This window comes from Meles meles, chromosome 19 (assembly GCF_922984935.1).
Source record: "Meles meles chromosome 19, mMelMel3.1 paternal haplotype, whole genome shotgun sequence".
NCBI lineage: Eukaryota > Metazoa > Chordata > Mammalia > Carnivora > Mustelidae > Meles > Meles meles.
The window spans coordinates 49,809,486-49,831,544 of record NC_060084.1 but is presented as its reverse complement, the minus strand read 5'-3'; the positions used below and the strand labels follow the sequence as shown (position 1 = coordinate 49,831,544).

The following is a 22,059-nucleotide window of genomic DNA, read 5'->3' as shown; positions in this document are numbered from 1 at the left end:
AGAATCTTTAAAAAAAATTAAATGAAAAAAATATTTTAATTAAAAAAATAAATAAAATGATTAAAATGGCCAACATCCTGAGATGTATATTTTAACCACAGCACGAAATAGTGAAGCCGAAGATGCTAAAAATGCAGTAAAATAAAATCTAAATTAAGAGAGGTGCCTGGGTGGCTCAGTGGGTTAAGCCTCTGCTTTCTGCTCGGATCATGATCTCAGGGTCCTGGGATGGAGCCCCACATCTCTGCTCTCTGCTCAGCAGGGAGCCTGCTTCCCCCTCTCTCTCTGCCTGCCTCTCTGCCTACTTGTGATCTCTGTCTGTCAAATAAATAAAATCTTAAAAGATATATATATATATATATATATATATAAATTAAGAGAAGAAAGAAAAAGAAATCCTGGCTCTTCCGGTTGCTTACCAGCTGTGTGACCTCGGGTGGGTCTGGCTACCTCTCTGAACCTGTTCCCCGGACTGAGAAATGATGGCGGTAACAGGAGAGCCTCAAACAGGTCCAGACGCGTGTATAGCGCTGGAAGCAGCAACCAGGATTTGGTAAGTGTTCAATATTTGGCCTAATTATATCAAAATACCGGGTGATTGCTAATGGAAAGAAATCAAATGCAAGAGGTCATTGTCCTGGTCTCTTGGGTTGCCAAATACGAATTCCTTCAGGGCTGGGGGCTGGACGTGGGAGTTCAGGGGGTCATCCCGGCCGGCGGCCGATTGCGCTGTTCTGGTCCCAGACTTGTATCCTCCCAAGGTGGGAGGGGTGAGGGTGCTCTCCCGAGCCTTTTACAAGGGCACAGATCCCAATCTTGAGGGCTCCACCCTGCGATTGACTCTCCTCCCAAAGGTCCCACCTCCTAACAGCACCACCTGGAGGGGTAGATTTCAACATATAAATTTGGGGGAGGGGAGACACAAACAGTCAAACCATGGCAATCCCGTAGTGTGGGATTCCATTGGTAGGAGCTGTGTCCAGAAGAGGCAAATCCATAGACAGACTGAAAGCTCATTTTTGGTGGCCGGCCCCTGGGGGAGGGGATGGGAGTCCCAGCTTCAATGCGCAGGTGGTTTCTTTCCTTGGGGTGGGGGGTGGTGATAAAAATGTTTTGAACTAGGGGCACCTGGGTGGCTCAGTGGGTTAAAGCCTCTGCCTTTGGCTGGGGTCATGATCTGGGGTCCTGGGATCCAGCCCTGCATCGGGCTCTCTGCTCAGCAGGGAGCCTGCTTCCTCCTCTCTCTGCCTGCCTCTCTGCCTACTTGTGATCTCTGTCAAATAAATAAATAAAAATCTTTAAAAAAAATGTTTTGGAACTAGACAGACGTGGGGGTCGCATGACATTGTACAAAAAGGCCACTGCTTTAAGATGTTTTAAAAGGATTCATTTTCATGTTATGTCAATTTCACCTCAAACATAATTTTTTAAAATGCACTTTGGGGGGCTCGAGTCGGTTGAGCGGCTACCTTCAGCTCAGGTCGTGATAACGGGGTCCTGGTGTTGGGTTTTGGAATATAGGGGAGGTTTTTGGGGGGGGCGGTGAGGTCCAGAGTTGATGATCGAGAAAGAATTCTTGAGCCGTCTTTGGTGCAAAATGGTGGTTTTATTAAAGGACAGGGGACAGGACCCCTGGGCAGAGGAGCTGCTGCACTGGGGACAGGAGGAGGGGCCAATTATAGGCTTGGGGGTTGGGGGAAGTAAGGACAAGGACGGTTTCAAAATAATTTTCATATGTTAAAGAGGACCTACAAGATACCTAGAGGCCCGGCCTCGGCCATTGTCAAGTTAGGGTTGTTTTCCTCTTCAGCAAGGCATTAACATTAAGACAGCTGGGCACTTCCTGCAGGAATGTCACACAGAGCCCACCCAGGAGTGGGGAGGAGGAGGGGAGGTTGCAGGGGGTCAACTTCTGCTTTGTTCTGGCTTGCCTTCTCCTCCCTCATCCCTTGGGATCAAGCCCCAAGCTCTCCCGCCACCCCAATCAGGCACCCTGCTCAGCAGGAAGCCCGCTTCTCCCTCTCCATTGCCTGTTGCTCCCCCTGCTTGTGCCTGCCCTCCCCCGTCAAATAAATAAATAAAATCTTTTTTAAAAAAGTTAAAAAATGTACTTTGGGGGAAAAAATGGATGAAATGTGTCTTGATGTCCTTCTCTGGCTTCTCTTTTTCTGAGGTTCTGTGCCCTCCCCTCTTCCTGGCCGGATACCCCGTCCCCATCCCCACTCAGAGCTTCTCCTCTGGCTCCTTCGGTGAGTTGCTGTGGAACCTCGTGCCTCGGTTTCCTCATCTGTACCAAGAGCGGGTCAGACCCAGGGGTCTCTGACGCACCCTCTGGTGTGTCCCCAAGGATTACTTGAGCCCCAGGTGGCAACTTCCCCCCTGCCCTTCCCGCTGCACCCCCACAACAGCTGCCCCTCTCCGCAGCTCCCGAGGGACTTTGCCCAGGGTCTATCAATCAGCGCTCAGATGAACTCAGATGCCCCTTCATCTCGGGCTCAAATGCACATCCTCACCCCACTCCAAGCCAGGTCGCTGGTCTCACACTCCCCTCAGAAAGCAAAGGGTGGCTCTTGGGACATTTCTCCTGGGATCCGGCTGTGCCGTGCCGTGGGACTGGGAGGGGGAAGGGGGGAGGGGACGACTTGACACTCAAGGGCTCCCCTAGCCTCAGATGGCCTGGGGGCGGCAATTTCTCCAGATTCACAGGGCTCTGGTCCTTCAGGTTGGTGGCCTTCTGAGGTGACACCCACACAGTCACCCTAAGCAGCCCATGTGGTCATTTACCCTCTGAACTGGCTCCTGACAAGGCTGGGGACCTTCAGAGCTCCACCCTCCCTCACCTCTACACACATCCCCGGTTATGACCGGGAAAGTTAATAATCACTGTCATACTCACCCGCCATATACTCTTTGTTTTTTGAAAATTTTTATTTTATTTTATTTATTTATTTTAGAGAGAGAGAGAGCACAAGCTGGGGGAGAGGCAGAGGGAAAAAGAAGCAGGTTTCCCGCTGAGCTGGGACCCCCCTCCCCCATCCCAGGACCCGGAGATCATGACCTGAGCCAAAGGCAGAGGTTTAACCCACTGAGCCACCCAGGCGTCCCAACTCGTCTCTTATGACATTGCCAAGATCCCAGCCTTGTAGGGCCTTCTGTACCGGTTTTATTTAATTCTCTGGCCATCTGGGGGTGGGGTAAAAGCTCAACTAAGAAAAGGGAGGACCCATCTCTTTGCTCCTACTTCCCAGCACCCTTGACCATTACCCTATCCTGACTCCCTAGACGCATCAAATGTCCTTCTACCCAGGTCTCCCAGGCCCTGAGGCAGCTGTGGGGTCCCGGGAGTGGGGCCTGGAGTGGTGGCTTCGAGAGGGTGGGGGTGGGGAGTGGGGTGGGGGGTGGGAGGAGCTGCCACCCGGAAAGGGCTCCCAGGATCTAGACGGCATCTGGGGAGGGCGGGGAGGACAGCGCCTGACACCCCTGCTCCAGGCCTCAAGGCCCAGAAACCTGAGTTACTCTTGTACCACAAGCCACAGGGACCTGATGTCCTACAGCTAGGGGAGGAGAAGCTGAGCAGCCCAGACAAGCCAGCCCTTAAATAAATAATTAGAAAGATCGGAAGGGAAGGTCTGGGCCCTTCTCCAAGGCCCCAGGCAGCAGGTTCCCAGCAGACCTCAAGGCCTGAAGCCCCCCCGGGGGCTTTTGGCTCTGACATACCCAAGTGTCCTGTGTCTTTCTCTCCTTCCTGCTTTGGAAGGAATCAGTGTGCATTCCCAAAGTCCCTACTGGGCCAGGTACAGGGCAATGCTGGGGACTCAGCAGGGGTCAAGATGCTCCCCAACCCCCAGCCCAATGGAGGGAACAGACCCATCCCCAGACAGTGACCAGCCCGGGGTGGGCAGGAGCTGGAGGAGCCTTAGAGGGACACCTGAACCAGCCTGGATAGTTCTGGAGGACTCCGGGGATCCCTGAGTCAGAATCTGAAAATTTGGGTTAAGCAAAGAGAGGGTTGTATGAGAAAAAGATGGGGGAAGGACCAGCTGCAAAGGTCAGGGGGGAGCAGACTGGGTAGGGCTCCATAGACCAGTGTTTTCCAAAGGGTTTCGAATTTAAGACACTCGATGGGCAACAGAAGGCAGGTTTGATTTGCAACACAGCATGTGTATGTACAGGTGTGCACACGCAGATAAAGCAAAAAGCCACGAAACAATAATCACAAGACCTGAGCAGAGATTAAACATCGCGTGCTTACCTTGCTGAGTCACTGAAGATTTTTATTTTTATGTAATCGCTACACCCATCATGGGGCTCAAACTCAACCCCAAGATCAAGAGTTGTGTGCTCTTCCCACATACCCCTCCAGCTTCCTTCCTTCCTTCCTTTTTTTTTTTTTTAAGATTTTATTTATTTATTTGACAGAGAGAGTGATCACAAGTAGGCAGAGGGGCAGGCAGAGAGAGAGAGGGATCTAGATCCCAGGACCCCGAGACCATGACCTGAGCCAAGGCAGAGGCTTAACCCACTGAGCCACCCAGGCTCCCCCAGCTTCATTTCTTGGTACTTTCCAGTTTGAACTTCTCACTCTCACCAACGGAGCCGCTCTTGGTTTCACAAGTTCCTTATTTCCAGATTTATGCCCTTACTGCATCCTCCATCCATGCACCAGGCCCTTCTTCACTTTGCTGGTTAGCTCTGACAGCCTTCAAAATTCAGCTCAGATGTCCCCTTTCCCAGGAAACCTTCCTCAGCTCCCCTTCCCAGACTAGGCTGCTCCCCTGGGCTCCTCTTTTCCTAGCACTTTCCCCTTGAGGTGGTCACAGTCTGTCTCCCCTCACTGGACTATATAAGCTCAGGAGGATAGGAGCTACACCTGTCTCAGTCACTGCTGGGACCCCCGTGCCCCTCAGTAAAGGCCAGGGACCCAGTAGGTGCTCAGAAAAAGTTTGTGGAACACATGAATGCAAATCTGAGGGAGGAGCAGAGGCTGCGTCCTCTGGGAGCTCCTGAGCACGGGTCTGATGGAGAAGGCTTGATGCCCTGAAGTCAACTCAGTCCCTCCTGCTGTCCAGTACCTGGTCCTCTCGTGGAGGACACCATTCCAAACAATACCCATTTCACAGATGGCAAAGTGATGTCAAGAGGGTTCTCCGTGCTCTGTGCCATCCAGATTCCACACTGCTCAGCCCAACCTCCTCCTGGCCCCTCTCACCTCCTTCCCAGGGCCCCAGGCCTTTTCTTTTCCAACGATGAAATTCGAATCTGGGTAGGAGGTTTGGTGGAGCAGGAGGAACGCAGGCTGAGACTAGTTGGTATACTTTGCTCTTGAAGCCGAAGCTGGAGGAGGGAAGGGGGTGGGACGCTCCTGGCCAATCCTGGTCTGGACCCTCAAACCTTCCCCTCTTGGCCCAGACCCACCCCACACTTCCCGAAAGTTCTGGGCTCCCCTGAGTCTCAGAGACTCCTCCCTCCAACTTGTCTCCCCATCTGGCACGCTTGCACTTGAAATGTGAGAGCGGCAGTTATGCGAAGGCTGCCCTAGGCCGGTGTTGCCCAACAAGCCTGGGCCACTTCTCCATACCCACGGCCCTGATTATGGGGGGGGTTGCTGTTAGAATCTTCCCTGCCCCCAGCCTTGCCACCTGCTGGCACCGCACCTGAAACCCAGCTGTCCGGTCCCACCTGCTGCCTCTCAAGGCTCCTTTCACCCAGAGGCCCCAAGGCATGAACACTTCTGGGGGGGGGGCAGAGGGGAGCAGGGGGAGGGAAGGAGCACCAGCCTGTGGGTCTCTGCGTCTTTTTAACTGACACCTTAGATAAAATGTTGATCTCAAGAAGACATCACGGCTTAAAATACTATGAGGCTGCAGTTTGCTAGCTACCAACCAATGTACTTCGTACCCGTGAACTTGGTTCATCCACCACCAGGATCTCTGAGCCCAGACACTATCATCTCTGCCTCACAGCTGAGCAAACCACGGGGCTCTCGTTGAACCTCAAAGCCACACTTTTCGTTTGTTCTGAAAGCCACCACTTCGAGCACCTCCTGTAGATTCCCCCCTTTTTTTTTTAATTTAAGATTTTTATATATTTATTTGAGAGAGGCAGAGAGAGAGCTCTTCTGTGGATTCTTACAGAGAGAGTCGGAGACAGAGGCTGGTCCATATCTGTTTCCCCGCAGATTACAGGGTGTGCTGTGCTGCTTCCTGACTCCTGTACCTTGTGTGTTCCCCTTTAACAATATTTCTTGACGCCGGCTTTATTACTGAAACCTGCCCTCCACCCAGTTCCACATCCGTCTCATTCTATTGGATGTCTCTCTCTGTTGTCTTCCGTGGATGTGGTTTGTTGACTGATCGAAGGAAAGAATTATTGGATAGACAGATGCCCAGCTGAAGAATTTGGACTTTATCCCAAAGGAAGCCATTTAGAGGGTGGGGTGACAAAGTTAGATCCATGCTTGGGCACATTCTGGGCTCTTCTCAGCTCTGGGGCTTTGCATGTACAGGTCCCTTTGCCTGAAATACTCCCTTCCTGGGCTTGGTGCAACATTTTGTTATCCCAGTGGGATGTCCCCTCCTCCAGGAAGACCTCCCTGACCCCCAGGGTAGGTTAAGCATCCCTTCTGGGCTTCCCATCCCTGCCCTGCTCACTCTGTGTCATCCTCTTCTGGGGATGGGTGGTCTCCCTCATTGTACCCTGAGTCCGCAGAGGAAAGGGCCAGGAATGTATTGGTGCCCGGTACTGCCCATCACAGGGTCAAACACTGAGTTCAGAAGAGTTGCTGGTCCCTTGAAAGAAATGCCTCTGTTTGGGGAGGAGCCAACTGCAGGGGTAGTCGTGGAGTCCGATAGGGGTGGAGGGCACAGACTGGGGTCCCGGACAGCTGAGTTTGAATTCCTTGCACAGGTAGGGGGTTTGGGCCACAACACACCTTGTGTCTCCAGCTGCTTCCAAATCAGCGAAAGCAGTGTGGGGTCTCAAGGATTAGTGGAGATAAGATAACGTCTTGACAGCATTTCAGACAAGGTGGAAGCCTCTTCTCCCGCTGCCTCAGGGCTTTACACCTGCCCTTCCTTTACCCTAGAATGTTCTTTCTGTAGTGAAGCCTCCTTCTTGTCTTTCAGGTCCTGTTGCAAATGTCACTGCCTCAGAGTGGCCCATCCTGACCGCTCCATCTGTCTGCCATACAGTGTTTCATCTTTTTCCAGAACTTACCCTCTGGTAGAGGAAGGTTATTTCCCTGTCTCCTCTCGCTAGAAGGCTGACAAGGAGTTTGTCTGCCTGCCTTCCTTCCTTCCTTTTTCCTTTTCTTTTTTTCCTCACTGCTGAATCCCTACACAATGAGCAGCCCTTGGCCCTGAGGAAAGATCTTGAGGAATATTTGTAGAGCAAATCAAGTGCTCAGGAACTGGCCCCTCAGGTTTTGTATCGAGGGTCACTGTGTGCACGCTCGAATTTATGCTCAACATTGGCTCTGGGACAAATGAGAAAACCGATACTCAGCTGGTAAGTGGTGGAATCAGGATTCGAACCTGTGTCCGTGTAGCTTTAGTGCCCGCACTCTCTAGCCCACAACCAAGCACAGGAGAGCTGGGTGGGAGTTTGTTAAATGAATAAGATCTCAGCCTATGAGGGTGAGATGGGGGCGGGGGCTTCCTGAAGTAGTTGAGGAGGGAGGACTTGGGAGGGGAGAGCGTGGGAGAGACACCTGGAGGAGGACCACACCACATTCCGGTGTGCCTGGGCGACCCGTCTTCAGAGCCTGGGCAAACCTCAGCTTGCCTGGTGTCAATGCCTGAGATCCTCCAGGATGTCACCAAAAGTTCTCCAGGCTCCTTCCCAAGAGCCTCTGGGGCTGAGGCTGGCAGTGACCAGGACGGAGAGCTCACTACCAGGGCCCAGCAGTCCCCAGAGCTGGTCCGAGTCCAAACCATGTTCTCCAATAATAATAACAACAGCAATTACAGGAATAGTACTGGGTAACTTTTTATTTATTTTTTAAAAGATTTTATTTATTTATATGAGAGAGAGAGATGGGGGGAGTGAGGGGGAGATAGGGAGAAGCAGGCTTCCCACTGAGCAGGGAGCCCGATGTGGGGCTCGATCCCAGGACCCCGAGATCATGACCTGAGCCGAAGGCAGAGGCTTAACCAATTGAGCCACCTGGGCGCCCCCTGGGTAACCTTTTAAAGGGCTGACCTGCACTGTCTAAATGCTCTAAACACATGATCTCTGACCCTCACAGCACCCCGGAAGTTGGGATCTGCTCTTCTTCTTCCCATTTTACAGGTGTAGAGACCGAGGCTCACAGAGGCTGTGACTTGCCTGAGGCCCCGGCAGCTGCCGTAGGAGGAAGCTTCTGAGGTTATCAGTACCTACCAACTTTGAGCAAATGCTGATGTTTGAAATGTCTTCAGAGAACAGAGCAGCTGGGGGAGGAATTGGGATTTCTTTTTTTCTCTTTTTAAAGATTTATTTATTTATTTTAGAGAGAGGGAGATCGAGCACGAGCGGGAGGACCAGAGGGAGAGAGAATCTCGAGCAGACTCCGCACTGAGTGTAGAGCCCGAGGTGGGGCTCGACCTCACGACCCCGAGATCATGATCTGAGTGGAAACCAAGAGTCAGATGCTCACCCGGCTGTGCCACCCAGTCCCCGCAAAGAATAGGGATTTCAACACCTCCGGGAGGAGGAGTAGGGAATGGTGACTGATTCACTGGAAAGGACTCACAACAACCGAGAAGGGATTTAGGGAGGCAACCCAATAGGGAGGGTTAGGAACTTGGGAGGCAAGCATGCAACTCCCAGCCTCCTCAGGTGTGGCCTCAAGGCATGTGACTTCCTCAGGCTCTGATCCCCAGTTTTATGCATCGGAAGGATGGGTATAGCAGTGGGACCCACCTCACCAAGGAGTTACGAAGATTCCCGTGAAGTCAGGCCTATGCGTTTGTCAGAATCAGCAAATGGCACTTACAATCTATGCATTTCATTGTATTTGCGTTTTACCTTAAGAGGAAAAAAAAACCGGGGCGCTTGGGTGGCTGAATCCATTAAGCGACAGACCCTTGATCTCAGCTCAGGTCTGGATCTCAGAGTCCTGAGTTCAAGTCCTGCATTGGACTCCATGCTGGGCGCGGTGCCCACTTTAAAACAATCCCTATGGGGAAATACTTGGTTCGGAAAGCATTTGTGAAATCATTAGAACAGTTCTTAGACTGAATTCTAATTTTTAACTTGGTGAATTGTGAATTACCTACGGGTAAGCGGATTACAACCTCCATCTAAGAACTGCCCTTATCGATGTGTCCAGTTCTGAACTGAAAACATTTATTTTTTTAAATTGTTTTTATTACTTATTTTATTTTATTTTAAATTTTTAAGATTTTAGTTATTTAGGGGCACCTGGGTGGCTCATTGGGTTAAAGCCTCTGCCTTCAGCTCAGGTCATGATCTCAGGGTCCTGGGATTGAGCCCCGCATGGGGCTCTCTGCTCCGCGGGGAGCCTGCCCCCCCCCACCTACCTCTCTGCCTACTTGTGATTTCTGTCTGTCAAATAAATAAATAAAATCTTTTAAAAAAAGACTTTATTTTATTTTTAAATTTTTTTTAAGATTTTATTTATTTATTTATTTGACAGAGAGAAATCACAATTAGGCAGAGAGGCAGGCAGAGAGAGAGGGAAGCAGGCTCCCTGCTGAGCAGAGAGCCCAACGCGGGACTCGATCCCAGGACCCTGAGATCATGACCCGAGCCGAAGGCAGCGGCTTAACCCACTGAGCCACCCAGGCGCCCTATTTTTTAATTTTTAAAAAAGATTTTATTTATTTATTTGACAGAGAGAGATCACAAGTAGATAGGCAGGCAGAGAGAGAGAGAGAGAGAGAGAGAGAGAAGCAGGCTCCCTGCTGAGCAGAGAGCCCGATGCGGGACTTGATCCCGGACCCCGAGATCATGACCTGAGCCGAAGGCAGCGGCTTAACCCACTGAGCCACCCAGGCACCCCTAGATTTTATCTTTAAGTAATTTCTACAACCAACATAAGCTCCAACCTACAACTCCGAGATCAAGAGTCGCACGCTCCACAGACTGAGCCAGCCAGACGCCCCTGGAACATTTATTTTTTTAAGTTATTAGCATTAATATAAATTAATCTAACTTAAATCTTTTTTAAAAAATATTTTATTTATTTGACACACAGAGAGAGATCACCAGTAGGCAGAGAGGCAGGCAGAGGGAGAGGGGGAAGCGGGCTCCCTGCTGAGCAGAGCGCCCAATGCGGGGCTTGATCCCAGGACCCTGAGACCATGACCTGAGCTGAAGGCAGAGGCTTAACCCACTGAGCCACCCAGGCGCCCCTCATCTAACTTAAATCTTAACACCAATTATGTGTGGGATAAGCTTTAATAATCTGCATTTTACATTCGAAGAATCTGAGTTCCGAGAGAGACAGAGGCGACAAAAGACCAAATTCAGGCTAGAGGCGTTGCAGGCTGGGTTTTGAACCACTTGTGGCTCACTTGCACTTTCTAGAGACCCTCAGGCTCGAGAACCGTTGCAGGTTAAAGGCCCCCACCCATGTCCGGATTCCTTTGGCGGGAAAAAAGTTTCCCCTCAACACCCCGCCCCCGTCCGGGCCCCGCCCCCGTCCCCTCCGGTGACCCCGCCCCTGGGTATAGTCAGACTTGTAAGTCGTCCTTCTATGGGTGACTTGGCCAGACTCTGGCCTCAGCCCCACCTCTCGCCCACAGGAGGGCTCCGAACGCGACTCAGCCAATCGGCGCCCGCATTTCGCGCCCCGCCTTCTCAAGCCTCGCCCCTGCCCTTAATCCTGGAAGCTTCCGCCCCGTGGGCTCACGGCCACGCGGCGCGCCCGCGAGTTTCCATCAGGCCCGGTCGCCGTTACCTCCCGGGGACCCGGACCGCCGTTCCGCACCCAGGCGCCTGGATTTCCTCTCCTGGACTCAAAAACTTGGCTCCCCTCTTCCCGGAGCTCTGTCTCCCACCCCCCAGATTCAGGCTCCCCAGCCTCCGTTTCCAGGACCCCGGCACCCCGGATCCTTGCCTCCCGGATCTGCGCTACCAGAACCTGGCCTCTTGAGGACCTCTGCCGCTTGGACGCCTTCAGCCTTCCAGAGCCAAGGACCCCGGGTCCCGGCCTCATAAACCCCTGTATTCCCATCCCCAGGACCGAAGGAGCCCAGCGCTCCCAGATTTCGGGCTTCAGACGCAATCTGGGAGAGCAGAAGAGCCTCAGCGCCCGGCTTGGGGATCTCGGGTACTCCAGGAACCAAGGCGCTGCGAATTCCCAACTCCGGGGAACCTTCCAAAGTTCCAGCCTCCAGGCTGTTTTATAAAACTTCTCGGTTCTAAGGAACGTCCGCGTCCCAGGAAGGAGTCCCAAGCGCGCCCAGCTTCCCCGCGCTAAGGAACTCCCGGGCGCTCATCATGGTGGCCGATCCGCCTCGGGGAGACGCCAAGGGGTTCGCGGCGGCTGAGCCCACCGCGAACGGTGCCCCGACGTTGGTCCCCGTAGAGGACCCGGGCGAGACAGGAGGCGGATGCTGCCGTTCCCGGGACCGGGTGCGCCGCTGCCTTCGCGCCAACCTGTTGGTGCTGCTGACCGTGGTGGCCGTGGTGGCCGGCGTGGCGCTGGGTCTGGGGGTATCGGGGGCCGGCGGCGCTCAAGCTCTGGGTCCCGAGCGTCTGGCGGCCTTCGCCTTCCCCGGCGAGCTGCTGCTGCGCCTGCTGAAGATGATCATCCTACCGTTGGTGGTGTGCAGCCTGATCGGCGGCGCCGCCAGCCTGGACTCGAGCGCGCTCGGCCGCCTGGGCGCCTGGGCGCTGCTCTTTTTCCTGGTCACCACGCTGCTGGCGTCCGCGCTTGGCGTGGGCTTGGCGCTGGCCCTGCGGCCGGGCGCCGCCTTTGCCGCCATCAACGCCTCGGTCGGGACCAAGGGCGCTGTAGAAGAGGCCCCCAGCAAGGAAGTCCTCGATTCGTTCCTGGATCTCGTGAGGTCAGACCCCGCCCGCCCGGTGGAGTCGGGGTTGGGCGGGAGGGGGAGGAAGGGGGGTGCCCCGGCTATGTGGGGAGGGAACGCATGTTAGGGATGGCGGGAGTGGCCACGTGAACAGGAGAGGGCATCCAAGGGGCCTGGAGGAAGACAGGACGGGATGGTGAGGGGTGGTGACGGTGGGTGGCCTTTGGAGGGTCAGGGCACAGCGGGAGAGGACAGACCCCTGGGGAAGGAGGCTTCTGATGTGGGCGCCTGGAGACATAAGCGGGGACCCTCCAAGAAGGTTGATAGGCAAGGACATCTTAGAGAGGGAAAAAGGAGTAATGCTTGTGGGCTGTGTGGGGAGGGAGGGGACATAAGAGGGTCTGGCGGGGAGGGGGGACTTGGAAGGGGATTTGGGGCTGCTAAGGGTCTCAGGATGGGGCTTCTGGATCAGGATTTGAGTCTAGGGTCAGAGGGCTTGTAACCCCTGGGAAAGGAGTCTGTGGGAGACCCTGAGGAGATGTGAATGACCTCCAGCCCCAGGGCTCCCCACACTACGTGTCACCCGGACATAACCAGGCTCTTTTCTTGGCCTCCCTTCCCCGCCCAGTTCAAATGGGCCCTGGCAGCTTCTCTTTTATATGTTCCGGCTAAACTCTGCCACCTCCGAGGACTTTCCATTCCATTTCCTCCTGTCTGGGGAGCCCGTCTGGGCTTTCTCTCCGCCTGTCCCGCCCCCAAACCTCCACGGGGTTGCTCAGAAAGGGGCCAGTTAGAAAGCCAGCCGACTCTTTGCCTTCTGATCTCTGCTCCGCACCCACGAATGACTCTCCCCATTTTGAGGAGGGCAGACCCCTGGCTTGCCTTTGGGACCTGCTGATTCAGGGTCTCCAGGCTGGTTGGGGACTTCCTGGAAGTGACAGGAGGAAATGATGAGTCACGGAACTGGGTTCTCCCAGCCGCTTGGGAGATCTGTGTCGGCTGGGGTGAGAGATGTGGGGGCAGGCTTGGTGTCTAGAAGTTGTAGTGGGTGGGTGCCTCCTGGCTGGGGGAGATTAGCGGCTCCTGACCCAGCCTGCCTCTCCTGGGTGGGTACAGGCCTTCTGGCCAATGGGCACGCCCACTCGGAGGCTGTTGATGTGTCCACGCTGCTGCCCCTGTGTGTCAAAATAGACGGAACTGGCAGTCGGCCAACTCCGGAGACTTTGCTAGAACATCTCAGAGCCACACGACTTTATAGCCAATTGGCACACAGCTGGACACAGGCGCTCAGCCACAGCTGCAGCCTCTCACGCTGACACATGGCCTTATACCAGTTGTCACACGTGTCCTCACGCACACAGAGGCCTCCCTCGACACAGCCGCTCACGGATGCCACTGACCTCTCCATTGAGCGTTGCCCAGACATCCGTGCTCAAGAGCCCATATGCACCAACACTATCCCACAGATCTGAGCACTAACCTGCACCCCCCAACCCGATCCCAACACTTGAGAAACATCATTGGTGAGGGAGGACGCCAGAATGGGGGGGCGGTGTGGCTAGAACTACGCAGCCGGCTGTCTGGGTTCAAATCCCAGCTTGGCCACTTCCTAGCCAAGGCAGGTTTCTTTCCCTTTCTGTGCCTTGGTTCCCTCCTCTATAAAATGGGGGTCAGAAGGCTGTCGTGAGGATCCAGTGAGTGGATTTAGGGGTGCCTGGGCGGCTCAGTTGGTGAAGTGTCTGACTCTTGATCTCAGCTCTGGTGTTGATCCCAGGGTCGTGAGTTCAAGCCCCGAGTTGGGCTCCATGGTGGGTGGGGCGCCTACTTATTTATTTTTTAAAAAAGATTTTAATTATTTATTTATTTGAGAGGGAGACAGAGTGAGAGAGAGAGCATACAAGCGGGGTGAGGGGCAGAGGGAGAAGCAGACTCCCTGCTGAGCAGGGAGCCCCATGCGGGACTCCAACCTGGAACTTCAAGATCATGACCATTCCAGGATCATAACCAGAGCTGAGCTGAAGGCAGATGTGCTTAACCGACTGAGCCACCCAGGTGGCCCTTTAAAAAACAAAATAAATAAGTGAGTGAGTGGATTTATGTCAAGCACTGTGGGGACTACAGTAGACACATTTGCTGGAATTTTGGTCCCACTCTGAGACACAAGAGGCCATTGTCTTACTTCCTGACACGTTCGCTGGGGTTTAGTGCCCGCCGCTGCCCAGACAGACATTCACAACACACAGCCATCCCTTGTCACTCTCTCACTAACCTCCTTCCCACACACCCAGATCTTTCCCGTACCCTGTCACCTACTCAGCCCGGGCACCAAGGCCTGAGCCTTGAGGGAGGAAGTGGCTGATGCAAGACGCTCTGGGTATTAGGTTTGCTGCTTGGGGTGGAGCTGAGGCCCAGGGTGACCCTGCCCCTGCCTGCTCTGGGAAGCCAGCGTTCCTCACCTCCAGTCCACAATCCCTCGGGGCTGGTCAAGGCTAGCAGGCCAGCCTTCAGGGGCCCTCGGAGGCCAGCTCAGACTTCCCACCCCCTGGACAAGCGTGCAGGCCAAGGCCCAGCTCTGCCTGACCACACCTGGCCTGAGGCATGGGTGGGGACCACAGCTGGGTGCCCATGGGGCCTCCAAGGTTCTTTGCATCCCAAGAGGCCAAGGCAGCCCCCCCAGACCGCCCCCACCTGCCCAGGCTCCTCCTGGGGTATTTAATAACCTACCGCTCTCCGTGTCTCTTTCTGCAGAAATATCTTCCCCTCCAACCTGGTGTCTGCAGCCTTCCGCTCAGTGAGTCCTTGGGGCTGTGTCCCGAGGGGTGGGGGGCAGGTGGGGAGGGACACAGCCAGCTGTAGCCCCTGGGTGCCTGCTTTTGGGTGCTTTCTGGAAAAGCATGTGTGCTCACGAATTGTTGAATGCTCTTGGAGAGTTCTTGGGTGGCCTGTGAAACCCATCCATGCCTCTTATTGAGGAAGGAGGATACGGGTTCTGAGCCCCTTCGGGGTTCTAATTCTAGGTGTGTGACCCTGGGCAAGTGTCTTTACCTCTCCTTGCCTCGGTTTCCACCTCTGGAAAATGGGCACATGGTAGGAAAATGCCACCTCGGTGGGGTTGCATTGAGGGGGTGCTTAGGACCAGCTTGGAGCACTGTTAGTGCCAGGACGGGTCGGGGGGGGGCCTCCTTGGCATTGATACTGACCTTGCCCACCCCTACCTGCAGTACAGTACCTCCTATGAAACAGGATGGATCAACGGGACCAAGGTGAAGGTGAGAGAAGGGGACCCATCCCTCCGCCCATTGGTGGGGTTTTTCTCTTTTGTTCCAACCCTTTGTTTGCCCACCACTGGCCTCTTCTGACATTTGGTGGTATTTGCTTTATACTCTGCCACCACTGCCTAATTTCTGTTTTTTCTGGTCTCTCCATTTTTGCCCCCTTCTTCTCCCTCCCTGGTGCAGGCTTCTTTTCTGCCCCCAACCCACGCTGGCCCCCTCTCTGGTCTGCCCCCCCGGTTTCCCCCTCCCCCCTCCCCTTTGTGCGTGGCACAAAGTAGTTTTTCCCCAAAGCACAAACCTGACCTGTCTCCCTCCTACCCAGAGCCCCTTTCTGCCCTCAGAAGAAAGCCCAGGCTCCTCGCCACAGTCCATGAGACCCTGCGAGCTCAGGCTTCTGCCCAGTCACCCACCCAGCCTCTTGTTTTGACTCTGGCCAGCCTATTCCAGCCCCAGTGGCTTTCCTTCTGTTCTTTGAATGCCCAGGGGCTCTCATTTTTGACTGTTGCACATCGTTTCCCCTCTCCAGAATCTTCTACCACCTCTCTTTACCTGGTTAGTCCTCCTATTCTCCAGATCTCAGCCCCTTCCTCCACGAAGCCCTCCCTGATTCCCCCACCACGCCATCTACCAAGCCGGCATCCCCCCTCAGTTCCGACACTCCCCTGGGTTTCCCCTCTTCCAGTCACTCTGGGTGGTCCCCGGTGACCTGGGAGGTCTCTCGGACCTGGACTGTGAGCCTTGGGAGGAAGGGACAAATGAACTCCAAGAGCTGTTTCGTCCATGTTGGGTCCCAGCAGGGCCCTTAGTGACTGCAAGTTAACTGAGCATCCTCCCATCCCAATTTGTTCCTTACCCCAAGGTGCCCGTTGGTGACGAGGTGGAGAGTATGAACATCCTGGGCCTGGTGGTCTTTGCCATTGTCTTTGGTGTGGCCCTGCGGAAGCTGGGACCCGAGGGGGAGCTCCTCATCCGCTTCTTCAACTCCTTTAATGACGCCACCATGGTGCTGGTCTCCTGGATCATGTGGTAGGTGGTGGCAGGGGGGCGGGGGACTTGGAACGGGGGCAGCCCTCCCATCTCTCTGCTCCATGGAGCCAGATGGCCTGGATTCACACCCAGTGTTGCCCATCCCCTGGCTGTGACTTTGGGCGAGTGACCTACCCTGTCTGTGCCTCGGTGTCTTCATTCTAAGATGAGGGCAGTCCTATATTCCCTGGGAGCTGAGACTGACACCAGCCAGGCTGTGGCCACAGCTTAGTGAATGCATCTCCACTGCAGAGATTTGAATGGGATCCAATGTCTGCCTTACCATGAAGATGGAATGAGTAATAGGAGGTCTAGGTGGAGGTCTAGGTCAGGCACTTACGAAGTGTTTTAGTATATGTGCTGCCGAAGCGAGCACACTTATGAAGTGTTTTAAATACCCAGTACCTCCTGAGCTACTCTTAGCTATGATCATTATCATTATGATTTCCCACCTGTGCACCCTATCACAAGTGACTTACCGCGTTCTGCCTCGGTTTCCCCATCTGGAAAATGGGACTAACAGTATCAGGCACAAATGAGTGTAAACTTCTTGGGACAAAGCCTGACCTATAGTATGGCCACAATAAAGAGTATCCGCTAATATTTATCAAGCATGTCCTTGTTTAACTTCTGGGCACCTCCCACTGGCTGGAGCTTGGGCATTTGGCCAAACCTAGCTGCACTAGATTTGGACTTAACCCATGGCCCCGCTGGGCAACGGGGCCTTTCTTCTGTTAACCAAAGAGGGGAAAGGCTTTGGGCAACTAGCTACAGGGATCAAACCAGGAAGGCAGTCATGGGGGAGGCCTCCTGGCTGGGAGGCATGAGCACCTCTGGGACCGTCACTCCAGGAGCGGGTGATAATAACTCCAGCAGAAGTTTATAGATCGCTTACTGTATACAAAGAGCTTTCAAATCACTTCCCATGGCACCCCATTTCCCCTAATATACCTATGAAGCCGGTAGCCTTAATGTCCCTGTTTTACAAACCTATTAGATTCTTTTTTAAAGATTTTATTTATTTGACAGAGAGAGACAGCCGGAGAGGGAACACAAGCAGAGGGAGTGGGAGAGGGAGAAGCAGGCTTCCCAACGAGCAGGGGGCCTGACTTGGGGCTCTGATCCCAGGACCCCAGGATCATGACCTGAGCCAAAGGCAGACGTTTAACTGACTGAGCCACCTGGGTGCCCCTACCAACCTGTTAGATTTTAATTAAACTGTGGCCACATAGGACTAAAATAGGAGCTTATGCAGCATTGTGGTAAAGATTCCATCATGTTCCAGGGCTCAACCCAAGATAAATGCTTCGTGTCCGGGCATTGTTACTAAGACACGAGCTACAGACTTTTTAATTTTCATGATGCGGTGAGAGATTGTATCGGTTTAAATCACGGTAGGTACTGTAATCTACAAACGCAGAACATGTAAATAACTCACTCGGGGGGCCACGGGTTAAGTCCGAAAAGTCCGAATCTGGTTAGTGATTCAACTCCAAGTGGCTTTAGAAAGCCCCAGGCTTCTTTATCTCCCTGCTGTCCTATCTGCAAGGGGAAAGAGCTTGGAGGATGGCAGGCAACGTGCCCAAACTTTCGCACACGCTGCTCTAGGTGTTTCCTGCCCACAAGGGAGGCTGTGGTCAGGTTGTGTACTGAACCTAAAGCCTGGTGCTGCGTGGACACATGGTCAGAGGCTGCAATTTGTCTCCTGGGCGCTTAGGTATGCCCCTGTGGGCATCTTGTTCCTGGTGGCTGGCAAGATCGTGGAGATGGAGGACGTGGGGGTGCTGTTTGCCAGTCTCGGCAAGTACATCCTGTGCTGTCTGCTCGGCCACGCCATCCACGGGCTCCTGGTGCTGCCCCTCATCTATTTCTTCTTCACCCGCAAAAACCCCTACCGCTTCCTGTGGGGCATCGTGACAGCGCTGGCCACTGCCTTTGGGACCTCTTCTAGGTATGGCCTCCTGGGAGACTCTGCAGGATTTCTAAGCTTAAGGGCCTTGCGGTAGGCATCAGCTGTCTGGAGACCCTTGAAATTTTGTATTTGGGGACACTGGATCTGGGTGTAGGGGACATACTTTGTGAGTTTCTTGTAAGGTTCTGGAATACCCCCCACCTTCCCTGTTAGAAAACCCTTGTCTTAGAGATTTCTTCTTTTTTCCTTCCTGAGAACCACTCCTCCTCCACAAGACCTGACCCTGGGGGGTGATGGTCTAGTGCTCCACCCTGGATCTAATCCCTTAGGAGCCCCTTCCACTCCCTTCTAGGTATTTTGTCCACCTGTGCCCTCAGAACCCAGCAATTCTTAGACAGGATCTATTATTGGTGGAGCAGGGAGGGAGTGGGGGTCAGTGAGCTCTGAGGCATTGAATTTTTGTGTGCATTTTGAAGGATAGCAGTCTGTACTCCCAGGGGGTCCAGGACTCCTATGCTTTGGAATCCTGGCACTCTGCAGGATCCCAGGCTCCTCTGACTCTGGGAAGAGTAGGGCATGGAGGGCTGGGGAGGACAGGGTTGGGGGGTTGGGCGTCTAGGCTGGTGGGCGGAGCCTTCAGTGCGCTGGTTGGCCCGTGGGGCGGGGCTTCGGCAGGGGGCGGGGCACGCGCTGACCACGTCGCCTCCCCTCAGCTCCGCCACGCTGCCGCTGATGATGAAGTGCGTGGAGGAGAGGAACGGCGTTGCCAAGCACATCAGCCGCTTCATCCTCCCCATCGGCGCCACGGTCAACATGGATGGTGCGGCGCTCTTCCAGTGTGTGGCCGCGGTGTTCATTGCACAGCTGAACCAGCAATCCCTGGACTTTGTGAAGATCATCACCATCCTGTGAGTGTGGGGTGGCTGCGGCCGGGACCCCCGGCCCATCTGACCCTTCCCCCGAGAACCGACACAGGCTGGAGGGAGCCAGCTCCTCGGGTTTTCCTCGGGAGTCCCTGACCTCCGCTCTCTTCCCCCAGAGTCACCGCCACAGCGTCCAGCGTGGGTGCTGCGGGCATCCCCGCGGGGGGTGTCCTCACTCTGGCCATCATCCTGGAGGCGGTCAACCTGCCGGTCCGGGACATCTCCTTAATCCTGGCTGTGGACTGGCTAGTGTAAGTGTGGGTTTGGGGCTTCGGGTTACCTAAAATGTCATATATCTGTAAGAATGGAATGTCATTCAGCAGTAAAACAGAATGTAGCATTCACACATTTGTACATGGTGGTAGCACGTGGGACCCTTGAAAATCTAAGTGAAAGAAGGCAGAACACAAAGGACCACATAGTGTGTGATTTTTTTTTTTAAAGATTTTAAAGATTTTATTTCTTTTAGATTTTTATTTTGAAAGATTTTATTAATTTTTAAAGATTTTATTTATTTATTTGTCAGAGAGGGAGAGAGAGCATGCGAGAGCACAGGCAGGCAGAGTGGCAGGCAGAGGCAGAGAGAGAAGCAGGTTCCCCGATGAGCAGGGAGGCCGATGTGGGACTCAAACCCAGGACCCCAGGATCATGACCTGAGCCGAAGGCAGTGGCTTAACCAACTGAGCCACCCAGGCGTCTGTGATTCCATTTCAATGCAATGGCCACAATAAGCACTTCTATAGACCATAGATTAGCAGTTGCCGGGGGCTAGGGGATAATTGCTTGGTGGGTGTGGGGGTGTCCTTTTAGAGCAATGAAGATGTCCTGGAATTAAATAGCAGCGATGGTCGTACAACTCTGAATATACCGAAAACCACTGGGTTGTGCACTTTTTTTTTTAAGAGAGAGAGAGCATGTGCATGGGTGAGGGAGGGGGCAAAGGGGAGCGGCAGAGGGAGAGAGAGAATCCTAAGTAGGCTCCATGCCAGGTGTGGAGCCTGATGCAGAGCTTGATCTCATAACCCTAAGATCATGACCTGAGCTGAAATCAGGAGTCAGACTCTTGACCAACTGAACCATCCAGGTTCCCCTGAATTGTATACTTTTGAAGGGTGAGTTTGGGGACACCTGGGTGGCTCAGTCAGTTAAGTGCCTGCCTTCAGCTCCGGTCATGATCTTGGGGTCCTGGGATTAAGTCCCATATTGGGCTCCCTGCTTAGTGGGAGGTCTGATTCTCTCGCTCCCTCTACCCGTCCCCCACCACTGCTTCTCTCTCAAATTATTTTTTTGAAAAGGGTTAGTTTTATAGTATATGAATTATAGCTCAATTTTCTAAAATGGGATGTACACACACACACACAGTATAAAGAGGAAGTGAAACTAGATCTCTAAGATTATAAGTAGAAAGGCCTCAGTGGGAAAGTAGTCTATCATGGGGAAGAGGAGAGGTAGATGGGTCTTCTGATGCCCCAAGAGAAGGAAGGGTTGACTTTTTGAAGTTCCAGGAGGAGCAAATCGTGTGATTTTTTTGGAAGAAAAATCATTTGGGCTCCTGGGAGGATGGAGGAGGAGATCTTTGGGGTTCTGAGGCAGAGAAAGTGTGGGGATACCTTGGGATTCCATGGGAAAAAAGAGAGGTAGGGGGATGCTTGGACTCTGGATGAAAAGGTCTTTGAGGTTCTAGGACGAAGGGATAATTTGGGTGCTGAGAAGATGGAGGGATGACCTGGGTATAGGGGGAGAACAGGGTTCCATGAAGGAGGGCGCCATGGGGACTCCAGGCTTTGGGGGGAAAAACAGGATGGTTGGGCCCTACCCTCGGCCTTCCCACTCACTTCCCTGTCACTCCTGCCCCTTCAGAGACCGGTCCTGTACTGTCCTCAACGTGGAAGGCGATGCCTTTGGGGCGGGACTCCTCCAAAATTACGTGGATCGCTCGGAGTTACGGAGCTCGGTGCCAGAGTTGATCCAAGTGAAGAGCGAGATGCCCCTGTCTCCTCTGCCCGCCCCCACCGAGGAGGGGGACCCTCTCCTCAAACGCCCCTCGGGACCTGCTGGGGATGCGGACCCCTGCGAGAAAGAATCAGTTATGTAAACCCCATAGGGGCGTTCCCTGCCCTGATGGGCGCCGCTCTGGGCATTGGGATTATGAACTGGGACTTTGGAGGTTCTGTCCACACGTTTGGGAATCCGGGGGCCCCAGGCGCTCCCCCCGCCCCCCGACCCAGCATCAGATCTGGGAGGCCTCAGTGCTGGGGTATATGTGTGTGTGTGTTTCTTCCCAAAACTTCCCCAGTCCTCAATTCGTATTCCCACCCATGGCTGGGAAAGAAGATGGAGAAATAGTGTAAATGTCTTCTTCTGGGCTCCCCATCGCCAGGCACCGGTTGTCATGTGGACTTCTGCCCTCTTTGAGAGGATGAATGTTCAGTGGGTTGCTGGCTATTTTGGTAGCTCTGTGTGTGTGTGTGTGTGTGTGTGTGTGTGTGTTTTGTGACTCTACGGTATATCCCACCCTGTCTCCAGGCCCTCTATTCCCTCCACAGTAACAGAAACACTCCATGGGACCCCGCCGGGGAGGGGAGACCAAGGACAATGACTGATGTCACTCCAAAGGGCCTTTTTGAGCAATAAAAGTTGTCAAGCATTTCTCATCAGATGTTTGTTATCAAGTCCACATATGTGCATTCACCAACAGCTCAGGAGTTCCACTTAAACCAGAGAGAAAAAAACTGTCCCCCCAAAGTCCAGGACACAAATGTCTTCAGCCGCTCTCCCTGTAACTGTCAAAGTTTGGAAATGTACCAGTTGATAGATCAATACACTCATTCTGTGATGGACAGCCGCTCTTGGATGCATTCCACGGATAACATTTGGAGCGAAAGGAGCTGGAAACCGTTCATGCTACCTGGTTCCATTTCTGTGAGGGTCTGGAACAAGCTAAA

At 53.7% G+C, this 22,059-nt stretch overlaps 1 protein-coding gene across 1 annotated transcript; it reads left to right on the top strand.

Annotated features, from left to right (window-relative positions):
- Window positions 1–10,636: 10,636 nt before the first annotated feature.
- Window positions 10,637–21,771, top strand: SLC1A5 (solute carrier family 1 member 5). Its single transcript, XM_045989313.1, has 8 exons — window positions 10,637–12,014; window positions 14,727–14,769; window positions 15,200–15,247; window positions 16,113–16,279; window positions 17,997–18,230; window positions 18,905–19,099; window positions 19,231–19,365; window positions 20,975–21,771. Exons 1-8 carry the CDS (start codon window positions 11,446–11,448, stop codon window positions 21,207–21,209), a joined length of 1,626 nt encoding a protein of 541 aa, XP_045845269.1. The 5' UTR covers window positions 10,637–11,445; the 3' UTR covers window positions 21,210–21,771.
- The last annotated feature ends 288 nt before the right edge of the window (window positions 21,772–22,059 follow it).

What these genes read in the sequence shown, in the direction of transcription:
- SLC1A5 (XM_045989313.1), top strand. Translation starts at nt 11,446, where the DNA reads ATGGTGGCCGATCCGCCTCGGGGAGACGCCAAGGGGTTCGCGGCGGCT. An exon ending in TGTCTGCAGCCTTCCGCTCA is followed by an intron (nt 14,770 to 15,199) that starts GTGAGTCCTTGG and finishes CCCTACCTGCAG; the next exon opens with TACAGTACCTCCTATGAAAC. An exon ending in TCAACGGGACCAAGGTGAAG is followed by an intron (nt 15,248 to 16,112) that starts GTGAGAGAAGGG and finishes CCTTACCCCAAG; the next exon opens with GTGCCCGTTGGTGACGAGGT.